This window comes from Oncorhynchus clarkii, chromosome 2 (genome assembly GCF_045791955.1).
Source record: "Oncorhynchus clarkii lewisi isolate Uvic-CL-2024 chromosome 2, UVic_Ocla_1.0, whole genome shotgun sequence".
In the NCBI taxonomy this organism is placed as follows: domain Eukaryota; kingdom Metazoa; phylum Chordata; class Actinopteri; order Salmoniformes; family Salmonidae; genus Oncorhynchus; species Oncorhynchus clarkii.
Genome location: NC_092148.1, coordinates 19,775,854 through 19,800,017, shown reverse-complemented (window position 1 = coordinate 19,800,017; position 24,164 = coordinate 19,775,854). Strand labels below are relative to the sequence as shown.

At 43.9% G+C, this 24,164-nt stretch overlaps 1 protein-coding gene across 2 annotated transcripts in view; it reads right to left on the bottom strand.

Annotated features, from left to right (window-relative positions):
• Positions 1-21,719, bottom strand: part of LOC139423735 (E3 ubiquitin-protein ligase znrf2-like) — a 96,606-nt gene extending 74,887 nt beyond the window's left edge. The window contains exon 1 of one of the 2 annotated variants that reach the window (XR_011635873.1): positions 20,651-21,700. Coding sequence is in view for 1 of the 2 variants with exons in the window: in XM_071175355.1 (XP_071031456.1) it covers positions 20,651-21,062 (412 nt within the window). In the remaining variant the exon portion in view is untranslated. Of the gene's footprint in view, positions 1-20,650 lie in introns of both variants that reach the window. The other variant, XM_071175355.1, reaches the window with a different exon arrangement.
• Between the last annotated feature and the right edge of the window lie 2,445 nt (positions 21,720-24,164).

Genomic DNA, 24,164 nt, shown 5'->3' with positions numbered 1-24,164 from the left:
ACAGACAAACACCAGACCACACCACAGACAAACACCAGACCACACTAGAGACAAACACCAGACCACACTACAGACAAACACCAGACCACACTAGAGACAAACACCAGACCACACTACAGACAAACACCAAACCACGCTACAGACAAACACCAGACCACGCTACAGACAAACACCAGACCACACTACAGACAAACACCAGACCACACTACAGACAAACACCAGACCACACTACAGACAAACACCAGACCACACTACAGACAAACACGTGTTCCTCTCAACAAAGGTGTTATAACAGGACATGTAGCAATGTAACTGTAGCTTCATGCAGCCCCTTGCCCCTGACTGACTGACTGAAGCAAGGTAGAGCCTGCCTGCTGTTTAAGCACTGTGTGGCTGGTGGTCGGACTAAATCATCAGCCTCACTCTCACAGGGGAAGAGGAGGAGGAACTGTCTTACTCTCACAGAGGAGGAGGAACTGTCTTACTTCCACAGGGGAAGAGGCACTGTCTTACTTCCACAGGGGAAGAGGAGGAGGAACTGTCTTACTCTCACAGGGGAAGAGGAGGAGGAACTGTCTTACTCTCACAGGGGAAGAGGGGGAGGAACTGTCTTACTTCCACAGGGGAAGAGGAGGAGGAACGGTCTTACTCTCACAGGGGAAGAGGAGGAGGAACTGTCTTACTCTCACAGGGGAAGAGGAGGAGGAACTGTCTTACTCTCACAGGGGAAGAGGGGGAGGAACTGTCTTACTCTCACAGGGGAAGAGGAGGAGGAACTGTCTTACTCTCACGCCCTGACCTTAGTTTGCTTTGTTTTCTTTATTATTTTGGTTAGGTCAGGGTGTGACAAGGGTGATATGTATTTTTGTATTGTCTATGGGTTTTGTATGTTTATGGGGTTGTTTACTATCTAGGTGTTTTGTATGTCTATGGTTGCCTAGATAGGTTCTCAATCAGAGGCAGCTGTTTATCGTTGGCTCTGATTGGGAACCATATTTAGGCAGCCATATTCTTTGGGTAATTCGTGGTTCATTGTCTATGTCCAGTCGCCTTTGTCTGCACTAGTATTATATAGCTTCACGTTTGGTTTGTTGTTTTGTATAGTTTGTTAAGTGTTCTTTGTCTTCATTAAAAAGTATGTATTCATCTTACGCTGCACCTTGGTCTCCTCCATACCATGAACGTGACAGAATAAACCACCATAAAAGGACCAAGCAGCGTGAATGGGATTAACAGCGCTTAATGGAGAAATGGACCCGGGAGAAGGACGAGTGGGTAACAACCTGGGAGGAGATTGAGAGGTGGTCGATCGATCCAGAGAGAGTGCTAGTGCCCGCCTGGGATTCTATGGAACAGTGCGAGGAGGGATACAGGAGAATGGAGGAACGGCGACGATATATGGGCACACGGCTAGCACGGAAGCCCGAGAGGCAGCCCCAAGAAATTGGGGGGAAGCACACGAGGAGATTGGCTAAGTCAGGTAGGAGACCTGAGCCAACTCCTCGTGCTTACCATGGGGAGCGTGTTACTGGTCAGGCACCGTGTTATGCAGAGATGCGCACGGTGTCTCCAGTGCGCATTTCTTGCCCGGTAGCTCCTCGCATTGGCCCGGGCTAGAATGAGCATCCAGCCAGCGCTCCTGGTCTCCAGTATACCTCCATGGACCAGGATATCCTGTGTGGGTTCTGCGTACTGTGAGTCTGCACAGCCCTGTGCATCCTGTGCCAGCGCCCTGCATTTGCAGAGCAAGTATAACCATCCAGTTGTGTCAGCTCTACACTCCAGACCTCCAGTACGCCTCCACAGCCCAGTACGTCCTGTGCCTGCTCCCCGCACTGGCCCTGAGGTGCGTGTCCCCAGCCCAGTACCACCAGTGCCAACACTACGCACCAGGCTTCCTGTGCGTCTCCAGAGCCCTGAACGCCCTGTTCCTCCTCCCCGCTCTCGCCCTGAAGTGCGTGTCTCCAGCCCGGTACCACCAGTGCCGGTAACACGCACCAGGCCTCCAGGGCGTCTCCAGGGTCCAATACTCCCTGTTCCTGCTCCTCGCACTCGCCCTGAGGTGAGTGTCCCCATTCCGGTCCCACCAGTGCCGGCACCACACCAGGCCTCGCCAGTCCAGAGCGTCCGGCAACAGTACCCAGTCCAGAGCGTCCGGCGACAGTACCCAGTCCAGAGCGTCCGGCGACAGTACCCAGTCCAGAGCGTCCGGCGACAGTACCCAGTCCAGAGAGTCCGGCGACAGTACCCAGTCCAGAGTGTCCGGCGACAGTACCCAGTCCAGAGTGTCCGGCGACAGTACCCAGTCCAGAGCGTCCGGCGACAGTACCCAGTCCAGAGCGTCCGGCGACAGTACCCAGTCCAGAGCGTCCGGCGACAGTACCCAGTCCAGAGCGTCCGGCGACAGTACCCAGTCCAGAGCGTCCGGCGACAGTACCCAGTCCAGAGCGTCCGACGACAGTACCCAGTCCAGAGCGTCCGGCGACAGTACCCAGTCCAGAGCGTCCGGCGACAGTACCCAGTCCAGAGCGTCCGGCGACAGTACCCAGTCCAGAGCGTCCGGCGACAGTACCCAGTCCAGAGCGTCCGGCGACAGTACCCAGTCCAGAGCGTCCGGCGACAGGACCCAGTCCAGAGCGTCCGGCGACAGTACCCAGTCCAGAGTGTCCGGCGACAGTACCCAGTCCAGAGTGTCCGGCGACAGTACCCAGTCCAGAGTGTCCGGCGACAGTACCCAGTCCAGAGTGTCCGGCGACAGTACCCAGTCCAGAGTGTCCGGCGACAGTACCCAGTCCAGAGTGTCCGGCGACAGTACCCAGTCCAGAGTGTCCGGCGACAGTACCCAGTCCAGAGTGTCCGGCGACAGTACCCAGTCCAGAGCGTCCGGCGACAGTACCCAGTCCAGAGCGTCCGGCGACAGTACCCAGTCCAGAGCGTCCGGCGACAGTACCCAGTCCAGAGCGTCCGGCGACAGTACCCAGTCCAGAGCGTCCGGCGACAGTACCCAGTCCAGAGCGTCCGGCGACAGTACCCAGTCCAGAGCGTCCGGCGACAGTACCCAGTCCAGAGCGTCCGGCGACAGTACCCAGTCCAGAGCGTCCGGCGACAGTACCCAGTCCAGAGCGTCCGGCGACAGTACCCAGTCCAGAGCGTCCGGCGACAGTACCCAGTCCAGAGCGTCCGGCGACAGTACCCGGTCCAGAGCGTCCGGCAACAGTACCCAGTCCAGAGCGTCCGGCGACAGTACCCGGTACGGAGTGTCCGGCAACAGTACCCAGTCCAGAGCGTCCGGCAACAGTACCCAGTCCAGAGCGTCCGGCGACAGTCTACAGACCGGAACCTCCTACGACGGGCCGCAGACCGGAACCTACCACGACAGGTCACAGTCCGGAACCTATCACGAAGGGTCACAGTGCGGAACCTACCACGACGGGTCCCAGTCCGGATCCGCCAGAGTCTCCCTCCAGTCCGTATCCGCCAGAGTCTCCCTTCAGTCCAGAGGCGCCACTTACCCCAGACTCGACCATCAGTCCAGTGGCGCCCTCTAGTCCGGGGTCGGCGGTGAGGGTTCCCGCTGCAGTGATATTACGTAAGTGGGCTGAGTCAGAAGTGGAGCGGGGACCACGTCCCTCACCAGAACCGCCACCTCGGAGTTATGCCCACCCAGACCCTCCCATATAGGCTTCGGTGTGCTGCCGGGAGTGGGTACTGTCACGCCCTGACCTTAGTTTGCTTTGTTTTCTTTATTATTTTGGTTAGGTCAGGGTGTGACAAGTATTATATGTGTTTTTGTACTGTCCAGGGGTTTTGTATGTTTATGGGGTTGTTTACTATCTAGGTGTTTTGTATGTCTATGGTTGCCTAGATTGGTCCTCAATCAGATGCAGCTGTTTATCGTTGTCTCTGATTGGGAACCATATTTAGGCAGCCATATTCCTTGGGTAATTCTTGGGTCATTGTCTATGTCTAGTTGCCTGTTTCTGCCCTAGTATTATATAGCTTCACGTTTGGTTTGTTGTTTTTGTATAGTTTGTTAAGTGTTCTCGTCTTCATTAAAAAGGATGCATTCATCTTACGCTGCGCCTTGGTCTCCTCCATTCAACGAACGTGACACTCACAGGGGAAGAGGGGGAGGAACTGTCTTACTCTCACAGGGGAAGAGGAGGAGGAACTGTCTTACTCTCACAGGGGAAGAAGAACAAGAGAGAAGAGAAACAACAGGGAAAATACAGATGTAATTCTCCTGTAACAGCGGAGCGGAGGAGAACTATGTTTTCTGCTTTTTGGTCAACCACCACTATTTCCCAACATAAATGTCAAAGGTCCCACTTCCTCTTCAGTGTAACTGTGTATGTTATTAGGCAGGAGGACAGATCATATCCTAAATGTTACTAACAAACCTAGTCTACCCTACGACAGACAAAAGTCAGGATCTGAACAGCATACTCGAGGCAGTAGGCCTTATACACTAGTACCCTCAGGAGAGTGCAGCGCAGTGTAGTAATAATCAGGTCAAGAACTGGAGACCCAGATTAAGATCCACCCCCTTTCATAGTAAAAGTCAAACTGATCATCAGTTAAATGCTGGGTCTTATATATATCAGGGAATTCTGTGTGATGAAGAAATAAAATCCTGCTTGGGCTATTAGATGGTTAGTCAATATTTACCGAGTGACTGAGTAGAGCACAGACAGGCCATTTGAAAGCAAATGTGTGGAACCATTAGAATATGGTTCACTTCGCCGCATGTTGTGGCCGTTTCACCGCAGTGACTTGTCGAAAGCACTTAGATTTCATCCTTGATGCAAATTCTCTACAAAATTAAGACTGTCAGCAACAGTTTGCGCGGCTTAACAATGGGAGGAAACTGCTTAGCTGCCGATATAAGGAGCGGAACTGCTTAGTATGAGAATAATACTCCTACAATGCATATCTAACTGAGAGACCGTGTGGCTTTCTCTACTGGAATGTGGCTAAGATGGGAATTTAGGAATTTTATGAATAATGACTAAACAATATCCCCATTTTAAATAGAACTGTAACTAAGTAACCTTATACTCTGTTTTATTATATCTGGTTAACAACATGAATTCATAAGTGAGGGATTGTGGAGCCTGAAACAGGGGGTACTTAAATTAAATAAATACCATTCCAGCCATGTTGGAGAAGATTGGAAGTGTTTTTTTTTAAGTAAGCAGAAAGGGTCATTAACCTATGGTTGAACCGACTCAACTTAGCTCTGAGATGTTTAGATAAGGCAGTGTGTGTTTTCTTAGGTTTTCCATTAGTTGGAACTGTCTGCTGAATGGTGATGGATGAAAACTTCAGAAGGTTTATCTCGAATGAACTTTTAAACTGTTGGGAGAAATAATATTTTATAACCTATGAAGTCATATTTGTATATAAACTCGTGGTTACATGGCAGCACGCTCCGAAAATAAATACTATCTATTATTGATAAGACTGGTCTCTGTCTATTTTATGCAAATAAGAATCTTACAAATTATCATAAAATAGAGACTAAGTGAATTCAATTAATGAAAACATATTGGAATAATGAAATTACAGTAACAATTGGTCCTTAGAGCGGAAGACCTGCCTCTGTCGTCCAAAGGTAGTAGCCGAAAACCGTGCACGGGTGGGTCTAGTCCCGTTATTTAAAGACCTGGCCTCTGAATTGAGGTTAAAGAACAGGCCGGTCGGTATATGTTGTCTAAGGTTGACAGAGAAGGTGACGGAATCGAACCGGCATTGCTCCTTACCCAGTCTACAGGACGACGGTAAATAGTCTTTATTCTCGAATTTGGGAGGAATGATGATTTGATGTTCTAAAAATGTTTAGAATTGATAAATAATAGGAGCTTCGCTATTCCAAACAGATGTGTTGGGTTACCTGTATGACCATTATACAAGGATTGTGTGTGACAGGTCTGAAATTACCTGTGGTAAGGTGCACTACTGTAAAAAAAAAATACAACTTAACCTTTTGTGACTAAGGGGCAGTATTTTCATTTTTGGAAAAATAACATTCCCGTAGTAAACGGGATATTTTGTCAGGACAAGATGCTAGAATATGAATATAATTGACAGCTTAGGATAGAAAACACTCTAAAGTTTCCAAAACTGTAAAAATATTGTCTGTGAGTATAACAGAACTGATGTTGCAGGCGAAAGCCTGAGAAAAATCCAATCAGGAAGGGACTCTTATTTAGAAAGCTCTGCGTTCCTATGCGTCCCTATTGAGCAGTGAATGAGATATCAACCAGATTCCTTTTTCTATGGCTTCCCTAATGTGTCTAGTGTCACAATAGTAGAACATAGTTTCAGTCTTTTATTTTGAAAAATGAGCCTGAACGTCAACATTGCGTCAGTGGTCAGCTGAAGTCTCTCAGAGTGTTTGGTGAGTAAAGGACAAATGCGACCATTGTTTCTCTCTATCCTATTAAGAAGCCACCTGTCCCGGTTGATATATTATCGAATAGATATTTGAAAAACACCTTGAGGATTGATTATAAACGTTTGCCATGTTTCTGTCGATATTATGGAGCTAATTTTGAATATTTTTCTAAAATCTACCATAACCAGTAACCAGATAAACAAACCAAGAATCAACCACCAGAATACATTATCACAATGTTTTACAATTCAAACGTTCACATCTCCCTTTCTTACAGCCAAATATAGCCCAATGAACACCACAAATCAATGATGCCCACCTAGCGACTCTGTTGCTAGTTTTAGCATATTTTCTGACTACCCTGACGACATAGAGCTACATTTAAAAATGTATTTGGACATTCTGAAAAGTGACTCAAAACAATAATGCATGCATTTTCCTTCTAAATGACACAAACATTTTCTCTGTCACCCTCAGTCACAACCTCATTACCGTGGCGACAAAAGTGCATTGTGAGTGATGTCATTAACAGGCGCTGAGTCCATGCCCAGGCCGCAGCGACAGGTTTGATAAACCAAACCTAATTTATCACATCTGTTGGATCTTGAATAGAACTTACAACATCAATCAACATCTCTCAATCAAAATTGTACTGTCAGAAGTACAGAAAAGAGTGTACCTGAACAACGGTCAAACCAATTTGAGTAACGTTATTGTTTATCCAACGTAATGACGCAGTTTTACGTTATTCCACACCAAATCTACCTGCCTCTAACAACTTACTCTGAAAATGTGTAGCCTACACAGCAACTAACTCTCTTCCTTACTTTCAGCATTTTAATTACGACTCCATTCCCAATACCTTATTCAAACAGATAATTTAGTGAACGGACATCGTCTTACCTCAAAATTCGCTTCGTCCTTATTTTAAGTTGAATGAATTAGTCTTTCAATTTGAACCAAACAAACTATTTAAAACGTTCAGTTTCTATCTTATACAAACACTAGCAACTATAACTTTCTAGGCAAAACATACAAATAGTTTAAATACCATCAAAAAACTCACATTTCAGTTAGTGCATTGGCTGAGAATCAAACCCGGGACTCCAGCTTGGAAGGCAGCTACGCTCACCACTGAACCACCGATGCTATGCAAATCACCAAGATTCTCCCCCTCAGTTAAATTACAATCTCGGTGGTGACGTTTGCAGGGGGTGTTACACTCCCGGGCGAAATGTCCAGTTTTGTTACAATTCATGGTGGACAGCATATCTTTTTACCTCCTCTAGAGTTGCCAACCCCCATCCCACTAAATTATTTTCATTCCAGTTCCAAAGGCTATTTTTAGTTGCTCATGATAAGGGGTATTTTGATCACCCCCGGGGGCTGCTTCTGGCGTACCACTGTTAGCATTGAATACATATTTTAAACGTTCTAGGTACTGACTGACTGTCTCACTTTCTCCCTGTCTGTATTCAGTTACCTTAGACAAGTTGGCGTGTTGGTGGTAATGTTCCGTTAGGTTAGCACATAATTCTATAATTTTTGCTCTAAATGGCTCCCCAGGTCCCGCGCTCCACTGTCATGATCACCCTCCCCCGCCTGAGGATTGGGTAATTCCATTAGGGGATTCAGATCCTCTCTTTCTACACTGTCACAATCTAAGTGTATATATTTCTATGATCTATGTATGTGCTGTTTACCGTTACCTAGTTACAATCTATGTGTATGGATTAATACGATTCTCTTCCCTGGAAACGTATCTCTAGCGTTGCTATCGACCGGACATTAGATCTCACTTCCACATCTATCAGTTATTACCGAGGGGACATACATCCCTGGTTAAACTCGGGTTGTATTTATCCAAATCTCACTTCGCTATTTTAAGTTACCCTCCCACTCTTTTGGATATTATTTCTTTCAGTATTGAATAGGTTCAGTCATTCCGTTCGCCTAGGATTACCCTGCCTTCTCACCAAGCCTAATTTATCCTCACCTGTTTTAGTATATCCATCCGCTACTTTTCATATACAGGTAGACTACTTAGGTTAAAACTTTATTTAGGTCTTTTGAATTAATGGCTATCCTATTTGTACAAAACAACCGTCCTATCTAACAAAACTTACTATATCCCACCCTTAATAACCCTTCGGCTTGCAAAACCAGGATTTACAGTGCCTTGCGAAAGTATTCGGCCCCTTTGAACTTTGCGACCTTTTGCCACATTTCAGGCTTCAAACATAAAGATTTAAAACTGTAATTTTTTGTGAAGAATCAACAACAAGTGGGACACAATCATGAAGTGGAACGACATTTATTGGATATTTCAAACTTTTTTAACAAATCAAGAACTGAAAAATTGGGCGTGCAAAATTATTCAGCCCCTTTACTTTCAGTGCAGCAAACTCTCTCCAGAAGTTCAGTGAGGATCTCTGAATGATCAAATGTTGACCTAAATGACTAATGATGATAAATACAATCCACCTGTGTGTAATCAAGTCTCCGTATAAATGCACCTGCACTGTGATAGTCTCAGAGGTCCGTTAAAAGCGCAGAGAGCATCATGAAGAACAAGGAACACACCAGGCAGGTCCGAGATACTGTTGTGAAGAAGTTTAAAGCCGGATTTGGATACAAAAAGATTTCCCAAGCTTTAAACATCCCAAGGAGCACTGTGCAAGCGATAATATTGAAATGGAAGGAGTATCAGACCACTGCAAATCTACCAAGACCTGGCCGTCCCTCTAAACTTTCAGCGCATACAAGGAGAAGACTGATCAGAGATGCAGCCAAGAGGCCCATGATCACTCTGGATGAACTGCAGAGATCTACAGCTGAGGTGGGAGACTCTGTCCATAGGACAACAATCAGTCGTATATTGCACAAATCTGGCCTTTATGGAAGAGTGGCAAGAAGAAAGCCATTTCTTAAAGATATCCATAAAAGTTTAAAGTTTGCCACAAGCCACCTGGGAGACACACCAAACATGTGGAAGAAGGTGCTCTGGTCCGATGAAACCAAAATTGAACTTTTTGGCAACAATGCAAAACGTTATGTTTGGCGTAAAAGCAACACAGCTCATCACCCTGAACACACCATGCCCACTGTCAAACATGGTGGTGGCAGCATCATGGTTTGGGCCTGCTTTTCTTCAGCAGGGACAGGGAAGATGGTTAAAATTGATGGGAAGATGGATGGAGCCAAATACAGGACCATTCTGGAAGAAAACCTGATGGAGTCTGCAAAAGACCTGAGACTGGGACGGAGATTTGTCTTCCAACAAGACAATGATCCAAAACATAAAGCAAAATCTACAATGGAATGGTTCAAAAATAAACATATCCAGGTGTTAGAATGGCCAAGTCAAAGTCCAGACCTGAATCCAATCGAGAATCTGTGGAAAGAACTGAAAACTGCTGTTCACAAATGCTCTCCATCCAACCTCACTGAGCTCGAGCTGTTTTGCAAGGGGAAAAGATTTCAGTCTCTCGATGTGCAAAACTGATAGAGACATACCCCAAGCGACTTACAGCTGTAATCGCAGCAAAAGGTGGCGCTACAAAGTATTAACTTAAGGGGGCTGAATAATTTTGCACGCCCAATTTTTCAGTTTTTGATTTGTTCAAAAAGTTTTAAATATCCAATAAATGTCGTTCCACTTCATGATTGTGTCCCACTTGTTGTTGATTCGTCACAAAAAAATACAGTTTTATATCTTTATGTTTGAAGCCTGAAATGTGGCAAAAGGTCGCAAAGTTCAAGGGGGCGAATACTTTCGCAAGGCACTGTATTAACTCATGTTATTGTCAGATAAAATACTGTGGACCCCTGAAGGAAAGAGCGTATTAGTATAGGAAGGATTTGATATGGTTAGCATTTGTTTTGGCTTTGTTTGACTATTAGAAGTTTTTTTATTTAAATAGTATTACATTTAACAGGGATATACAGTGGGGCAAAAATTGCCATCATACAAACTGAGGCAGCAGACTTTGTGAAAATTAATATTTGTGTCATTCTCAAAACATTTGGCCACAACTGTACATAAAAAAAAGGTAGGAGCGTGGATCAGAAAACCAGTCAGTATCTGGTATGACCACCATTTGTCTCATGCAGCATGACACCTTTCCTCGCATAGAGTTGATCAGACTGTTGATTGTGGCCTGTGGCCTCCCACTCCTATTGAATGGCTGTACGAAAGTTGCTGGATATTGGCGGGAACTGGAATATTCTGTCATGCACACCCATCCAGAGCACTCCAAACATGCTCAATGGGTGACATGTCTGGTGAGTATGCAGACCATGGAATAACTGGGACGTTTTCAGCTTGCAGAAATTGTGTACAGATCCTTACTGAAACATTAGGAGATGACCACGGATGAATAGCACAACAATGGGCCTGAGGATCTCATCATGGTATCTCTGTGCATTCAAATCGCCATCGATAAAATGCAATTGTGGTTGTTGTCCATAGTTTATGCCTGCCCATATCATAAACCCACCGTCACCATGGGGCCCTCTGTTTACAACGTTGACATCAGCAAACCACTCGCCCACAACGCCATACGGGCGGGCGCCAACCACTGCGGTTATGAGGCCAGTTAGACGTTCCATTAAATTCTCTAAAAAAACATTGGAGCCAGCTTATGGTAGAAAAATGTACATTAAATTCTCTGGCAACAGCTCTGGTGGACATTCCTGCAGTCAGCATGCCAATTGTCCCATCTGCCCCATCTGTGGCATTGTGTTGTGTGACAAAACTGCACATTTTAGAGTGGCCTTTTATTGTCCTCAGCACAAGGTTTAACAATCATGCGGTTTAATCAGCGACTTGATATGCCGTACATGTCAGGTGGATGGATTATCTTGGCAAAGGAGAAATGCATACTAAAAGGGATGTAAACAAATTTGTTCACAAAATTTGAGAGAAAAAAGCTTTTTTTTATAGAATTGTATTTTTTATTTCAGCTCATGAAACATGGGACCAACACTTTACATGTTATATTTTTATTCACTGTATTTTAGTCTGGCATTGAACTGCATCCATCTATTCTGCCAACAATGCCTTACTCTAAATCATGGAATTTTGATTTGAATATAACCTATTTTAAAACCTGTTTTTGTAGCATAAATTGGGAATTTGATATTTTTTTCTGATATTATGATTGTCTGTTTGTTTCATATCTGCAAAGCAGTTAAAAAGCTGTCAGTTCCACTAACAACCATGACAATGACCTGCTTCAGACCATTGTTCTCTATGTGCTGTCCTTTACTGTAGCCCAGTCAGCTGTTCCATATGCTCTGTCCTGCTTCACTAGTCTCATCTCATCTTCCTTCACTGTAAATGACAATAACAGTTATGGTCAATATAAAACCTGCGCTAGGGTTAGTGTTTTGTATTTATTATGGATCCCCATTAGATTCTGCCAAAGCAGCAGCTACTCTTCCTGGGGTCGAGCAAAATTAAGGCAGTTTATACAATTTTAAAAACATTACAATACATTCACAGATTTCACAACACACTGTGTGCCCTCAGGCCCCTACTCCACCACTACCACATATCTACAGTACTAAATTAATGTGTGTGTATATATATATATATATATATATATATATATATATATATATATATATATATATATATATATATAGTGTGTGTGTGTGTGTGTGTGTGCCAATAAGGAAGGTAGGGAAATGACAATAACAGTCATGGTCAATATAATACCCGGACTAGGGTTTGTGTTTTGAGGAAGGTAGGGAAAGAGATAATACTTGGGCTAGGGTTAGTGTTTTGAGGAAGACAGGGAAAGAGATAATACCCGGACTAGGTTTAGTGTTTTGAGGAAGGTAGGGAAAGATATAATACCCAGACTAGGGTTAGTGTTTTGAGGAAGGTAGGGAAAGAGATAATACTTGGGCTAGGGTTAGTGTTTTGAGTAAGGTAGGGAAAGAGATAATACCCGGACTAGGGTTAGTGTTCTGAGGAAGGTAGGGAAAGAGATAATACTTGGGCTAGGGTTAGTGTTTTGAGTAAGGTAGGGAAAGAGATAATACCCGGACTAGGGTTAGTGTTTTGAGTAAGGTAGGGAAAGAGATAATACCCGGACTAGGGTTAGTGTTTTGAGGAAGGTAGGGAAAGAGATAATACCCGGACTAGGGTTAGTGTTTTGAGGAAGGTAGGGAAAGAGATAATACTTGGGCTAGGGTTAGTGTTTTGAGGAAGGTAGGGAAAGAGATAATACTTGGGCTAGGGTTAGTGTTTTGAGTAAGGTAGGGAAAGAGATAATACTTGGGCTAGGGTTAGTGTTTTGAGTAAGGTAGGGAAAGAGATAATACCCGGACTAGGGTTAGTGTTTTGAGGAAGGTAGGGAAAGAGATAATACTTGGGCTAGGGTTAGTGTTTTGAGTAAGGTAGGGAAAGAGATAATACCCGGACTAGGGTTAGTGTTTTGAGTAAGGTAGGGAAAGAGATAATACCCGGACTAGGGTTAGTGTTTTGAGGAAGGTAGGGAAAGAGATAATACTTGGGCTAGGGTTAGTGTTTTGAGGAAGGTAGGGAAAGAGAAGACATGTTAAGACATGTGGAGTCTCCACACAGAGCAGACCAGAGCAGAGTAGGGCCACAGCTAGAGCCCCGGCCTTACAGCGCATGTTTCACACCCAGCAAGCAGAAGTTAGATTTTGTACCAGCACAGACACAACAGTACCTCCCTCTCCCCACGCTTTCTCCTCCCTTTCCTCCTCTCCTGTCCTTTCTTCAAAGACACCACAGTACCCTTCGTCTCCTCCCTCCCACTCCAGACTGCTCCTGCTGCAAAACAAACCCATTGGCTAGCGGATTATCCTAATACTGCATGTCTAGTGGTGTGTGTACACACAATCGTTCACTGGGCGGAGGGCGGGAGTGTTCCGGTTGGTGCACCAGCACAATACCTGCTGACAGCCAACCTTAATAGCCCACAGAGCAAAGAGCAAACTGCAGACCACACACACACACTTCCTCCTACCTGACACTCTTGTCCTGCTCTCTCTGTTCACAAGTGTGTGTGTTTGGGTATGTGTGTGCATGTGTGAGTGCATTTCCATGTGTGTTGACTTAGAGCCAGTTGAGTGAGCAGCAGGTGCTGCAGTTGTCAGTTAACTGACTCTCTGTGTGCACTACTCTGCTCCACTCTACAAAGACACACTGAAAAACTGGATCTCTACCTCCAGCCCTCCTCCTCTGGTCCCCTGCCAGCGGAGCAAGATGAGCCTCCACATCTAGTTCTCCAGAGACCACCAGACGCTCCTGTCATTAAGTGTGTCACTCGTAAAGACAAAACGGCATCTTTAAAGGTGGAATGACAGACCTTTAAAGGTGGAATGACAGATCGTTAAAGGTGGAATGACAGACCTTTAAAGGTGGAATGACAGATCTTTAAAGGTGGAATGACAGACCTTTAAAGGTGGAATGACAGATCTTTAAAGGTGGAATGACAGATCGTTAAAGGTGGAATGACAGACATTTAAAGGTGGAATGACAGATCTTTAAAGGTGGAATGACAGATCGTTAAAGGTGGAATGACAGACCGTTAAAGGTGGAATGACAGATCTTTAAAGGTGGAATGACAGATCTTTAAAGGTAGAATGACAGATCTTTAAAGGTTGAATGACAGATCTTTAAAGGTGGAATGACAGATCTTTAAAGGTGGAATGACAGATCTTAAAAGGTGGAATGACAGATCTTTAAAGGTGGAATGACAGATCTTTAAAGGTGGAATGACAGATCTTTAAAGGTGGAATGACAGTTTTACAGGTGCAGCCAGGACCATGTGAGTTAATGACAGTACAAATGAGACATGTTGCCACATTAACACACAGCCCTATCAATAGATGACACGGCTCAGATGGATGACTGTCAGGCCTGGGGCGGAGAGGGGAGACCAGCTGCTGGCTAACGGACAAACAGATAGACAGACAGATGGATGGACAGGCAGACAGACAAGACAAAGGCAGGCAGGCAGGCAGACACAAACACATGGTGTCTAAATAGAACAGAAGCCTGCTTTCATCACAGAGAGGAAACTTAAAGAGGCAGGTTAATAATTAGGCAGAGCTTGTGCAGAGTCACATCCACAAACTAACAACCTGTTGTTGGGACACACTAACCAGTGACATGGCATAACTGAATGTCAGTGTGTGTATGTGTGTGTGTGCGTGCATGTATGTGTGTGTGTGTGTGTGTGTGTGTGTGTGGTGGGGAATTTCCATCTTAATGACAGAGTGGGTTGTCTACAGGTGACTAAGGTGAGGCAGGGCTCCGTATAGATTAGCTGTCACAGTGGTCAATGATTGAGCGAGACCCACCTATCTGAGAAAAGAAGGGCAAGGTATCTCCCTATGTCCCATCATCATGTCATCTATCACTCCCCCATATCACCCATTCTGTACTCCATACCCAACAACCCATAGTGAATTCTGGGACATCCTGTTAGTATTTTACTCTATCCTCTCCTGATCACTTTCATCTTTCACTTTCATCATTCTATCTATCTCTTCCCTTCTCACACACTCTCTCTCTCTCTCTCCCCCCCCCCTCCCTCCCTCTCTCTCTCTCTCTTCCCCTCCCTCTCTCTCTCTCTCCCTCTCCCTCTTCCCCACCCTCTCTCTCTCCCCTTCTCTCTCTCTCTTCCCCTCCCTTCCCCTCTCTTCCCCTCCCTCTCTCTCTCCCCCTCCCTCTCTCTCTCCCCTCTCTCTCTTTCTTTCCCTCTCCCTCAACTGACTTTCACTTTGAGCTCTTGCCTTTACAAGTTAAGAGCAGAAGAATGTGCCAGTCTGAAGAGAAGGAAGGAGAGCCATCACAAATTAATTAATGTCTGCAGCCAAGTGCACTGGGCATCAGTCAGGCAGTTAGGCAGGCATGAAATATCAAGTGCACGCTGTGCTGGAGAGGAGAGACGAGGGGTGAGAGGAGGAGTTAACGGAGAGAGAGAGGCCTCTCAAGCGGTTCTTATGCTAATATTGCTAGATTATGAGGATGCTAGTCCAACATGGGAATAACACAGGACAGTCATCAGGCAAAACAAGACAGTGACACTCTCTGAGTGTGTGTGTGTGTGTGTGTGTGTGTGTGTGTGTGTGTGTGTGTGTGTGTGTGAGTAAGTAAGTAAGTAAGTAAGTAAGTTTTGAGAAAGGCATTACCCATGCTGCTGTACTTTGATCACTGTCACATGAGAATTTACAAGACAAAAATAATTCCAGAACAGGTGAATCGTTATTCAGGGTCAGCTTGAGTCCATCTGGGAAGCAGTATTTTCACTGCTGATTTGACATAAAAGTCATTGTAGTTTCACACACATTTATACACACAAACATAACAATGATTTGCCTCTTCAGGAATTGTTTTTGTCGTGTAAATTCTCATGTGACAGTGATCAAAGTACAGCAGCATGGGTAATGCCTGTCTCACCACTCACTCACTGCAGTCATGTGAAACACGCACGCACACACACACAGACACACACACACTTTCTCTTGACCAATAATTCCTCTGTAATCCAACCATGCCGGTTATAGGAGACAAATGCTGATATATTCAGTCCATAATTATTATGTTCACTCCCATCGGCAGCTCAACCGCAATTGATTTTTCTATCTGTTTACTGTTAGCTCTGCACTGCAGCCATTTCGTCAGATGTACTCCTCTCCTCCTCTCTCTCACACACTCCTTTCTTTCACCTTTGGTAACCCTTATTCTTCTCATTTTGACTGCTCATGAATTTATTCATTTTATTACTCTGCCGTTTTTTATGTCATGCCCCCCTCCGTCCTTGACTTTGTCCTAAATAAGTCTATATAACACACTGCCTCCTGACAGTAGGGCCTGCTCCCCTCAGTCCTTGACTTTGTCCTAAATAAGTCTATATAACACACTGCCTCCTGACAGTAGGGCCTGCTCCACTCAGTCCTTGACTTTGTCCTAAATAAGTCTATATAACACACTGCCTCCTGACAGTAGGGCCTGCTCCGCTCAGTCCTTGACTTTGTCCTAAATAAGTCTATATAACACACTGCCTCCTGACAGTAGGGCCTGCTCCGCTCAGTCCTTGACTTTGTCCTAAATAAGTCTATATAACACACTGCCTCCTGACCGACAGTTGAAAGCACATTGTCCAGCTGATAATCACCCGGATAATTGCCTCGAACATAAACTATACCGAAACTAATTTCACTCATATAACTGATTAAATTATTTAATTAATTAATTATTTAATTAAAGTATTATGGGGAGACAGAGGGAGAACGGGTGAGTTGATGAGTGAGGGGGAGCAAACAATGCATAATTATGTAATCACCAATTGTGAATGAAGAACAGAGGGGGCCATTCTATTGGTATTGAGCCATTCTAAATATAATCTTCAGATGGTATGTACCCTACATCAGTCCACCGAATCAAAGAAGTCTTATCAGTCTACTCTAACCTACTTGGAGTAGGCTACTTACTGAGAGCGTGTGTAATTGTATATGCTGAACGGCTTTCAGTTTCTGGGAAAAAAAACACATCGGCAGCAGGTGAGCCAGTGTCGAAGAATGTGGTGATGAGGCTTGTGGAACCTTGCGTTGGCAATGGGAGAAATGTCACCATGGACAATTTCTTCACTTCACTGTCATTGGCGAACAAGTTGCTTGCATAGAAAACAAGTCGGCCAGCACCGTGAACATAGTGAGACGGGAGCTCCCTCCCTCAGTGCAAAATAAGGCACCTGCACAGCCATTGCACTCCATAACGACGGGACACAACGAGAGGAAACCGGAGACGATTACGTATTACAACCAAACAAAGGTATGTCAACGTGTGTCAAGCAAGGGAAAGGTACGAATATTGAGTCAACTGTTGACTCAAATATTGAGACAAGTGGATAACAGCTAAATGAAATCCAACTGATGCCATTGCGTGAAGACGCACAGAAGCACGTGCTGACTTATTTGGACTGCTGTCAAAATTCATTAGAATGCCATTATTGCGTTTGTGCTGCGTTTCACTATTTAGGCTACTGATGTTTTCATCATTTGACTGCGAGTCTTGACTGTGCGTCTTGGTAGTTGGGGTATTTGTATTTATTTTATCGTTATAAAAATAAACTGTTACCGTAATACAACTATGAAACAGAACGCCTATGTGTTGTAACAATGGCAATCCATTAATAAAATTGATTGAATACTTGAACAAAATATATATATATTTTTTTACATGTAGCCTGTAGTTACATAAAGTAATGAAAATGCTATTGTGCATTTATTCTAAAGTTACCCAAGGCATTCATAAACACAACTAAATGATTATATGTGCGATAGCATATATGAAATGTATTAATTGCACTGTTAGAATGTTGCAGTCGGAATGACTGCTCATTAGCTTGAAGGGGGGGGGGTCTGTCGAGGCCCAAGGGTTCTTGTGTTAATCTGTCTTTTTGTACTCCCCAGTGTTTCCTCAATCCTCATCTGTACATTTTTGTTCAGATCCATCGATCCATTCATCATCCCTCTTTTCTTCATACCTGTGTAAATAGGCCTCTCCTGGAGCAGCAGCGTCTATGTATTCGGAAAGTATTCACTCACTGACTTTTCCAGATTTTGTTACGTTACAGCCTTATTAAAAAACTGATTCAATATTTTTTTTCATCAATACCCATAATGACAAAGTGAAAACAGGATTTTAGAAATTTTTGCAAATGCATTAAAAATAAAAACAGAAATACCTTATTTACATAAGTATTCAGACCCTTTGCTATGAGACTCAAGATTAAGCTCAGGTGCATCCTGTTCCCATTGATCATCCTTGAGATGTTCCTACAACTTGATTGGAGTCCACCTGTGGTAAATTCAATTGATTGGACATGATTTAGAAAGGCACACACCAGTCTATATAAGGTCACACAGTTGACCGTGCATGTCAGAGCATGCACAGTCAAAACCAAGCCAAGAGTGAGTATGTATGTATGTATGTATGTATGTACTGTATGTATGTATGTAAAACAATATCCCCCCTAAGCTCTCAGACACACAGGAGTCTAAATTCTAACTGTGTTTACATCTGAGTAGATCTGATGTGGTTGAGTCTCACCCCGACAGAACACGCCACGACCCGGGTGCAGGAAGAAGGTCGAGAGCAGAGAACAGGCTGGCCTCTCAACACAGAACCCAAGAGCTGCCGGGGAAATTCCATCTGAGCAACCAACGACTCAACCACTCAACGACATGGCTGCTCTATTTTCACCACAGGTGCTCCAGCTGTGTGAAGCCTGAAACTTACACCAGACATGATATCCAAGGCATATACTGTTAGAAAAGAATGTTGCAGTCTGTAGGCTATATTGTGTGAGAGTGAATAGCTGGCCTGTTGTGCATACTGTACGTGAAGTCTGAACTTTTACCAGACATGCTTCTTAAGACTATTAAGTGACATCAGAGATTCTGGAGGCTGGCGAGTCTATTCTGTTGTGAGAGTAAACAGTGCAGCTGAGTTGAATACATCTGTGAAGTCTGAACCTGGTTGTTTCCTATGAAACGATAGCAGGGCTTCTGCGCGCTGTGCATGTTATGCGAGAGTGAACAGCGCAGCTGAGGTGAGTGGAGGTCAAATCTAATTTGGGTTTTAATTTAATTGCAGCTTGAGATCAGGGTGAGTGTATCAAAGAAGGCACAAGGGAGAGAGAAGCAGCGTCTGAATGAGCAGGGCTGCAGAATGTGGAGAGAAAGTCAATGGGTTGAGTTGATGATTGATGAATGGCTCAATCAGTTGGTGCTCGATTGTTTAGGTCTACATTCTAATGGGAGAATACATGCCTCCTTGACCTGCATGGTCCATCACTGGTCAATCACACGTTCCAAAGATGGCCATGTAACCTTACAAACATCATGGTACTGGCAATCTACTCCTATAGTCAAAAGTAGTGCACTATATAGGGAATAGGGTGGCTATCGAGATACATCCCGTGTTGGATTTGATTAATTACTTGAGGCATGTTAGATGAGGCATGTCGAAGCTTCCCTTTCTGAAAGTTAAAGTGTCAGTGGCAAGTGAACATTCACAGCCAAGATAATTGCTGAGCAAATATTCCCCAGACCCAGATAATCCATGTAAATTCTCCCTCCCTTTCTCGCTTGTTTTGTGATGATAATTCTCCTCAGAGATGGGGAGAAAGCAGAGTGAAATGACTTCTCTCTAAAGTAATCTCTCTGTTTCTCTCTATTCAGCATGTCTGCATATTTAGCAGCTCACTGCAAAGTAACCACAATCTTTTGTGTGGTTTTCTGGACCTAATCTGTTAAATTCCTAGACCAAGCTAATCCTCAAACAGCATGTCGGGAAGAGAAAGGCAAACAAGCCCTGCGGATACTGAGTTGACAGTCTGATCTGGACAAGGCGGTCTCACCTTAGACTGGACACTGACAGTAGCCTCATTTATGAGGAGTGATTCTCATATCACTGACTAGCTTGCTCAATAACTACAGTAGTAGGCTATAACTGACTATTAACCAACTAGTATACCTTTGCTTCTTCAAACAGATATCAATGTCACTCTGTTAGTTACATCAGGCCCAATGCTAATGGAATAGACTAGATGCAGATGCAGACTTTGTTATTGTGCGATATTACACAAGTCCTTGTAGCAACAGGCATGCCTTGTTGAGTGGACTTTGATCACTCAACACAGACATTTTATAGCCGTGTAACCTGAATGTCTGTCTGCTGGCACTTGTGGTGAGATTTAGTGTAGCCGGTCTCCTCTACAACTATTATGTCATACTGAAGTGGACATGATGTGGGTTGTAGTTGCAGGGATCAGATGAATGCTTTCCATCGTTCCAAAAAAGGCTGTTTGGTATCGCATTCACTGCTGATAATGAACACTCCTTACTGTGGTGTGCACTGTAAAAGTAAATGATGGTGATGAGGAGGAGGATGAAGATGGGGCAGATAAGGAGGAGGAAGAGGATGAGGCGGGGGTTATTGAATCGTAGCCTATCCATTCTGACTGTAAACTATGATCATCTAAAATGTTACAACACTATTGTTACACAGTTAAAACTACAAACATGTCATCAAGGTGCAAGTAGCTGTAAAACTGAGGTTAGGACACATTTGGTCCACACTGGTGAGTAACAGGTGTAAAACACATTTAGACAGAGTTCAGTGAATAAAACAGATTCAACATTACACAGACACACGTTGTTTGCTGCATGTTGCTACCTTATTGTCAGCCAGTCTCTTACCTCCAAAAAGGTGAGGCGAAAGGTGTGCTGGTAATGATCCAATCAACAACCGGGGACCCCCTAGCCCCCCGCTGGACCTGTCCCTCTCTGCCTCCTCCGGGGTGCTGCTGCCAGACTCCTGTGAGCTGTAGGCTCCCCTGCTGTTAGGGATGTTGATGCCTGACTGGGGTCTTGGCCCTGACCCTCCAGAACTGCCTCCCACGGACCTCGTCCTATGGCCAATGTGTTGACTGGAGGTCGCTGTGGTTCCCGAGGCCCCGTGAGCCGACTGGCCGTACACGTGATAGCTCATTGCCATCGCTGCAGTCCTACCGTTCCCATTGCTGGTAGTAGAGGTGCTCGAAGGTAGATCCGAGCCCGAGTAAGCCCTGGTCCGTCCGTTAGCGGCTGGGCTGCTCTGCTTAGCCCCCATGTCGGTCGCTGGTGCCAACACACGTCCACAAATTTACCCGGAATTACTAAAGGGCTCGTGCAGCACTGTGGCGGTCAGTGAGTGTGCCACATTTAAAACGCAAAGGGACACAAACACACGACCACCCAGTCCAGGGCAGTGTTTAAAAGAAAAATACCAAAAGTGGAAATTATACGTCGTTACGACCCCAATGACAGGTTGAAAATGTCAATGAATAAAAGTAACTGACAGCGATGCAAAACAACGGGTTGGAAAGCTGTCCTTACGGTGCGCTAAAACAAAGTAAACACGCTTGACATTAAAACTTTGAAATGTATTTCAGAACATTTCACGAACATAATCCAGAATAAGTAGTTGTAGCCATTTTGCAGTTATCGAATCTTTCCTCGTCCCGGTTGCTTGTTTTGGATTAATATGCTTTGACTGTTGTTTTCTGAATAATAACAGTCCGCCGCCATATGTCCTCTCTATCATACGAAAGTAAAGAGCCACGCTCCCCACGCTTCCTTGTTAGCCGACCGCAGGCAGTCACAGTGAAAGTATTATAATGTAGGAGGAAGTGATAGAGGGAAGGGGATGACAGAAACAGCAGAGCAGAAACGACAATAGCCGGGACGGGGCTACGTGCGCACAGCACTGAGCACTGACTTGGTTGCCGAGTGAGTCGAGTTTGGAGGCGGATCCTCTGTCCTTGTGCGTCAGGTTACGTCAGCACCAGCAGTGCACAAGCCAAGCGACATCAATAACAAGAGCAAGCCTCACTCAGGAGTGGCAAGTTTGGGCAATAGGATCAAGGACAGTGGGAAAGGACTGAGGATACTTTTAGTACCTGTTAAATTATACGCATTTGTTGCTGGAAACGAGACACAAATAGATCTAGGCAAACTTGCAAACTCAGTCATGGGTCATGTCCCTCTTATAAAACATAATAAACCATAGACTCTAGGAATAAACTGATAAACTACAGTTTCAAGAATCCATTCACATGCAGAACATTCAATTATTTTTGGTGACATTTATTGCATAGGCCTACAGCCATACTTATCTAGAATAGTAGGTCAGATGTAACCCAGTTAAGACATGACTGTCATGTAACCTACAAAGGGTTAATCCAGGATCAAAATAACCTATGCCACAACATTTTGCATATCATTGTCTGGAACAAGTAAAACATTATACAATGTTTCAATTTGTTGATGATGTCACAATGACGATGATGATGTCACATATTTCTTGTTGATTCATATTTGGTTCTATTCAATTAAGTACACACACAGCCATTTTTTCTAAAGATAATCAACATTATTGCAAACACATATTTTGAAAACTAAAATCCTAGTGTCTACATGCATAGAGAATGGTGCAATATATTTATTAAGCACATCGACATATTTTTCACATAGTCGGCTCGGCGATTCAAACCAGCGAAACATATCAGTGTGCTCTTTCTCTCTCTGTCAGTATTCTCTCCATATTATCAGCAATAGCAGCGTTCAGATAGCAGTACAGTCAGTAATACATTTGAATAAAGAAGACAGAATTGGCATATTTAGTGCTAGGTGTCCCGTCAGCACAATTCAAATAAATAATTGTAAAAATGATGGATATTAAATATCTAGGTACATACATGTCTTATATCGGTTAAAAGCTTAAATTCTTGTTAATCTAACTGCATTGTCCGATTTACAATAGGCTTTACAGTGAGAGCATGCCATGCGATTGAGGATGGCGCCCTACATCAACACATTTTTCAACCAGCACAGGCTTCCTAAAATCACAAATAGCGAATAAATAATCACTTACTTTTTGAAAATCTTCCTCTGATTTGTAATCCAAAGGGTCCCAGCTACAACATACATGGTCGTTTTGTTAGATAAAATCCTTCTTTATATCCCCAAAAGTCTGTTTAGTTGGCACCATCTTTATGAGTTCATCATGCAGAGAAAGGAATCCAAAAAGCTACCTCTAGACATTGTTAAAACAAGTCAAACTACATTTCTATTTATTCCTCAGGTACCCTCAAATGTAATTCAACTATAATATTTCATACGAAAAGAAGTATGTTCAATAGAAAAGTTCAATTATCAAGTGCACATCCTCTTCGTCGTGCGCCCACAGATTGATTTCCAACTGTGACTCCCAGTACCAAAACTCAAAATTCTTCCTCATTTTGGAAGAAACAAGCCTGAAACATTGAACAAAGACTGTTGACATCTAGTGGAATCCATAGGAATTGCAATCTGGGAGCTGGAATTGCATCGGACCCGTAGCTATCCATTGTAAGAGTATGGAATCTCAACAAAAAAATAAATTCTGGTTGGTTTTTCTTTGGATTTTCTCCTAACATATCAATTGTCTTATAGTCTCAAACATTATTTTAACATTGCTACAAACTTCAAAGTTTTTTCTATCCAATGGTACCAATTATATGCATATCCTGGCTTCTGGGCCTGGGTAACAGGCAGTTTACTTTGGGCACGTCAGTCAGGCGGAAATTCTGAAAAAAGGACCCTACCCCTAACAAGTTGAAATGCATTCCAGGTGACTACCTCATGTAGCTGGTTGAGAGAATGCCAAGAATGTGCAAAGCGGTATTCAAGGCAAAGGGTGGATAAAACACATTTGGATTTGTTTAACACTTATTTCATAGTTTTGATGTCTTCACTATTATTCTACAATGTAGAAAATAATACAAAATAAAATAAAAACCTTGAATGAGTAGGTGTGTCCAAACTATTGACTGGTACTGTATATCTACTGAGATGCGACCCTGCTCTGACCACTACATTCATTCTTTAATTCACTATTTTGGATCAGTAATTATTTGTATAATCTTTTCGCTTTATAAAATAAATATTATGAGACATCATTTGAGATATTCTCTACACAGAAACATTGTACTTTTCTTTCTCAAATCTTTTGAAATTGGACTACATGATCTTATGCTAGAGACATGCTCTTGTGTTAATCATTCAATTTATCACATTTGAATGGAGAGCTTATACCTATGGAACATGCCATGAATGCTGAAACTAGCTCTCACAGTCAGTTTCTCAAACCATCAAAGTTGTTGCAAATGTCAAATTTCAAAGTGTTTAAGGT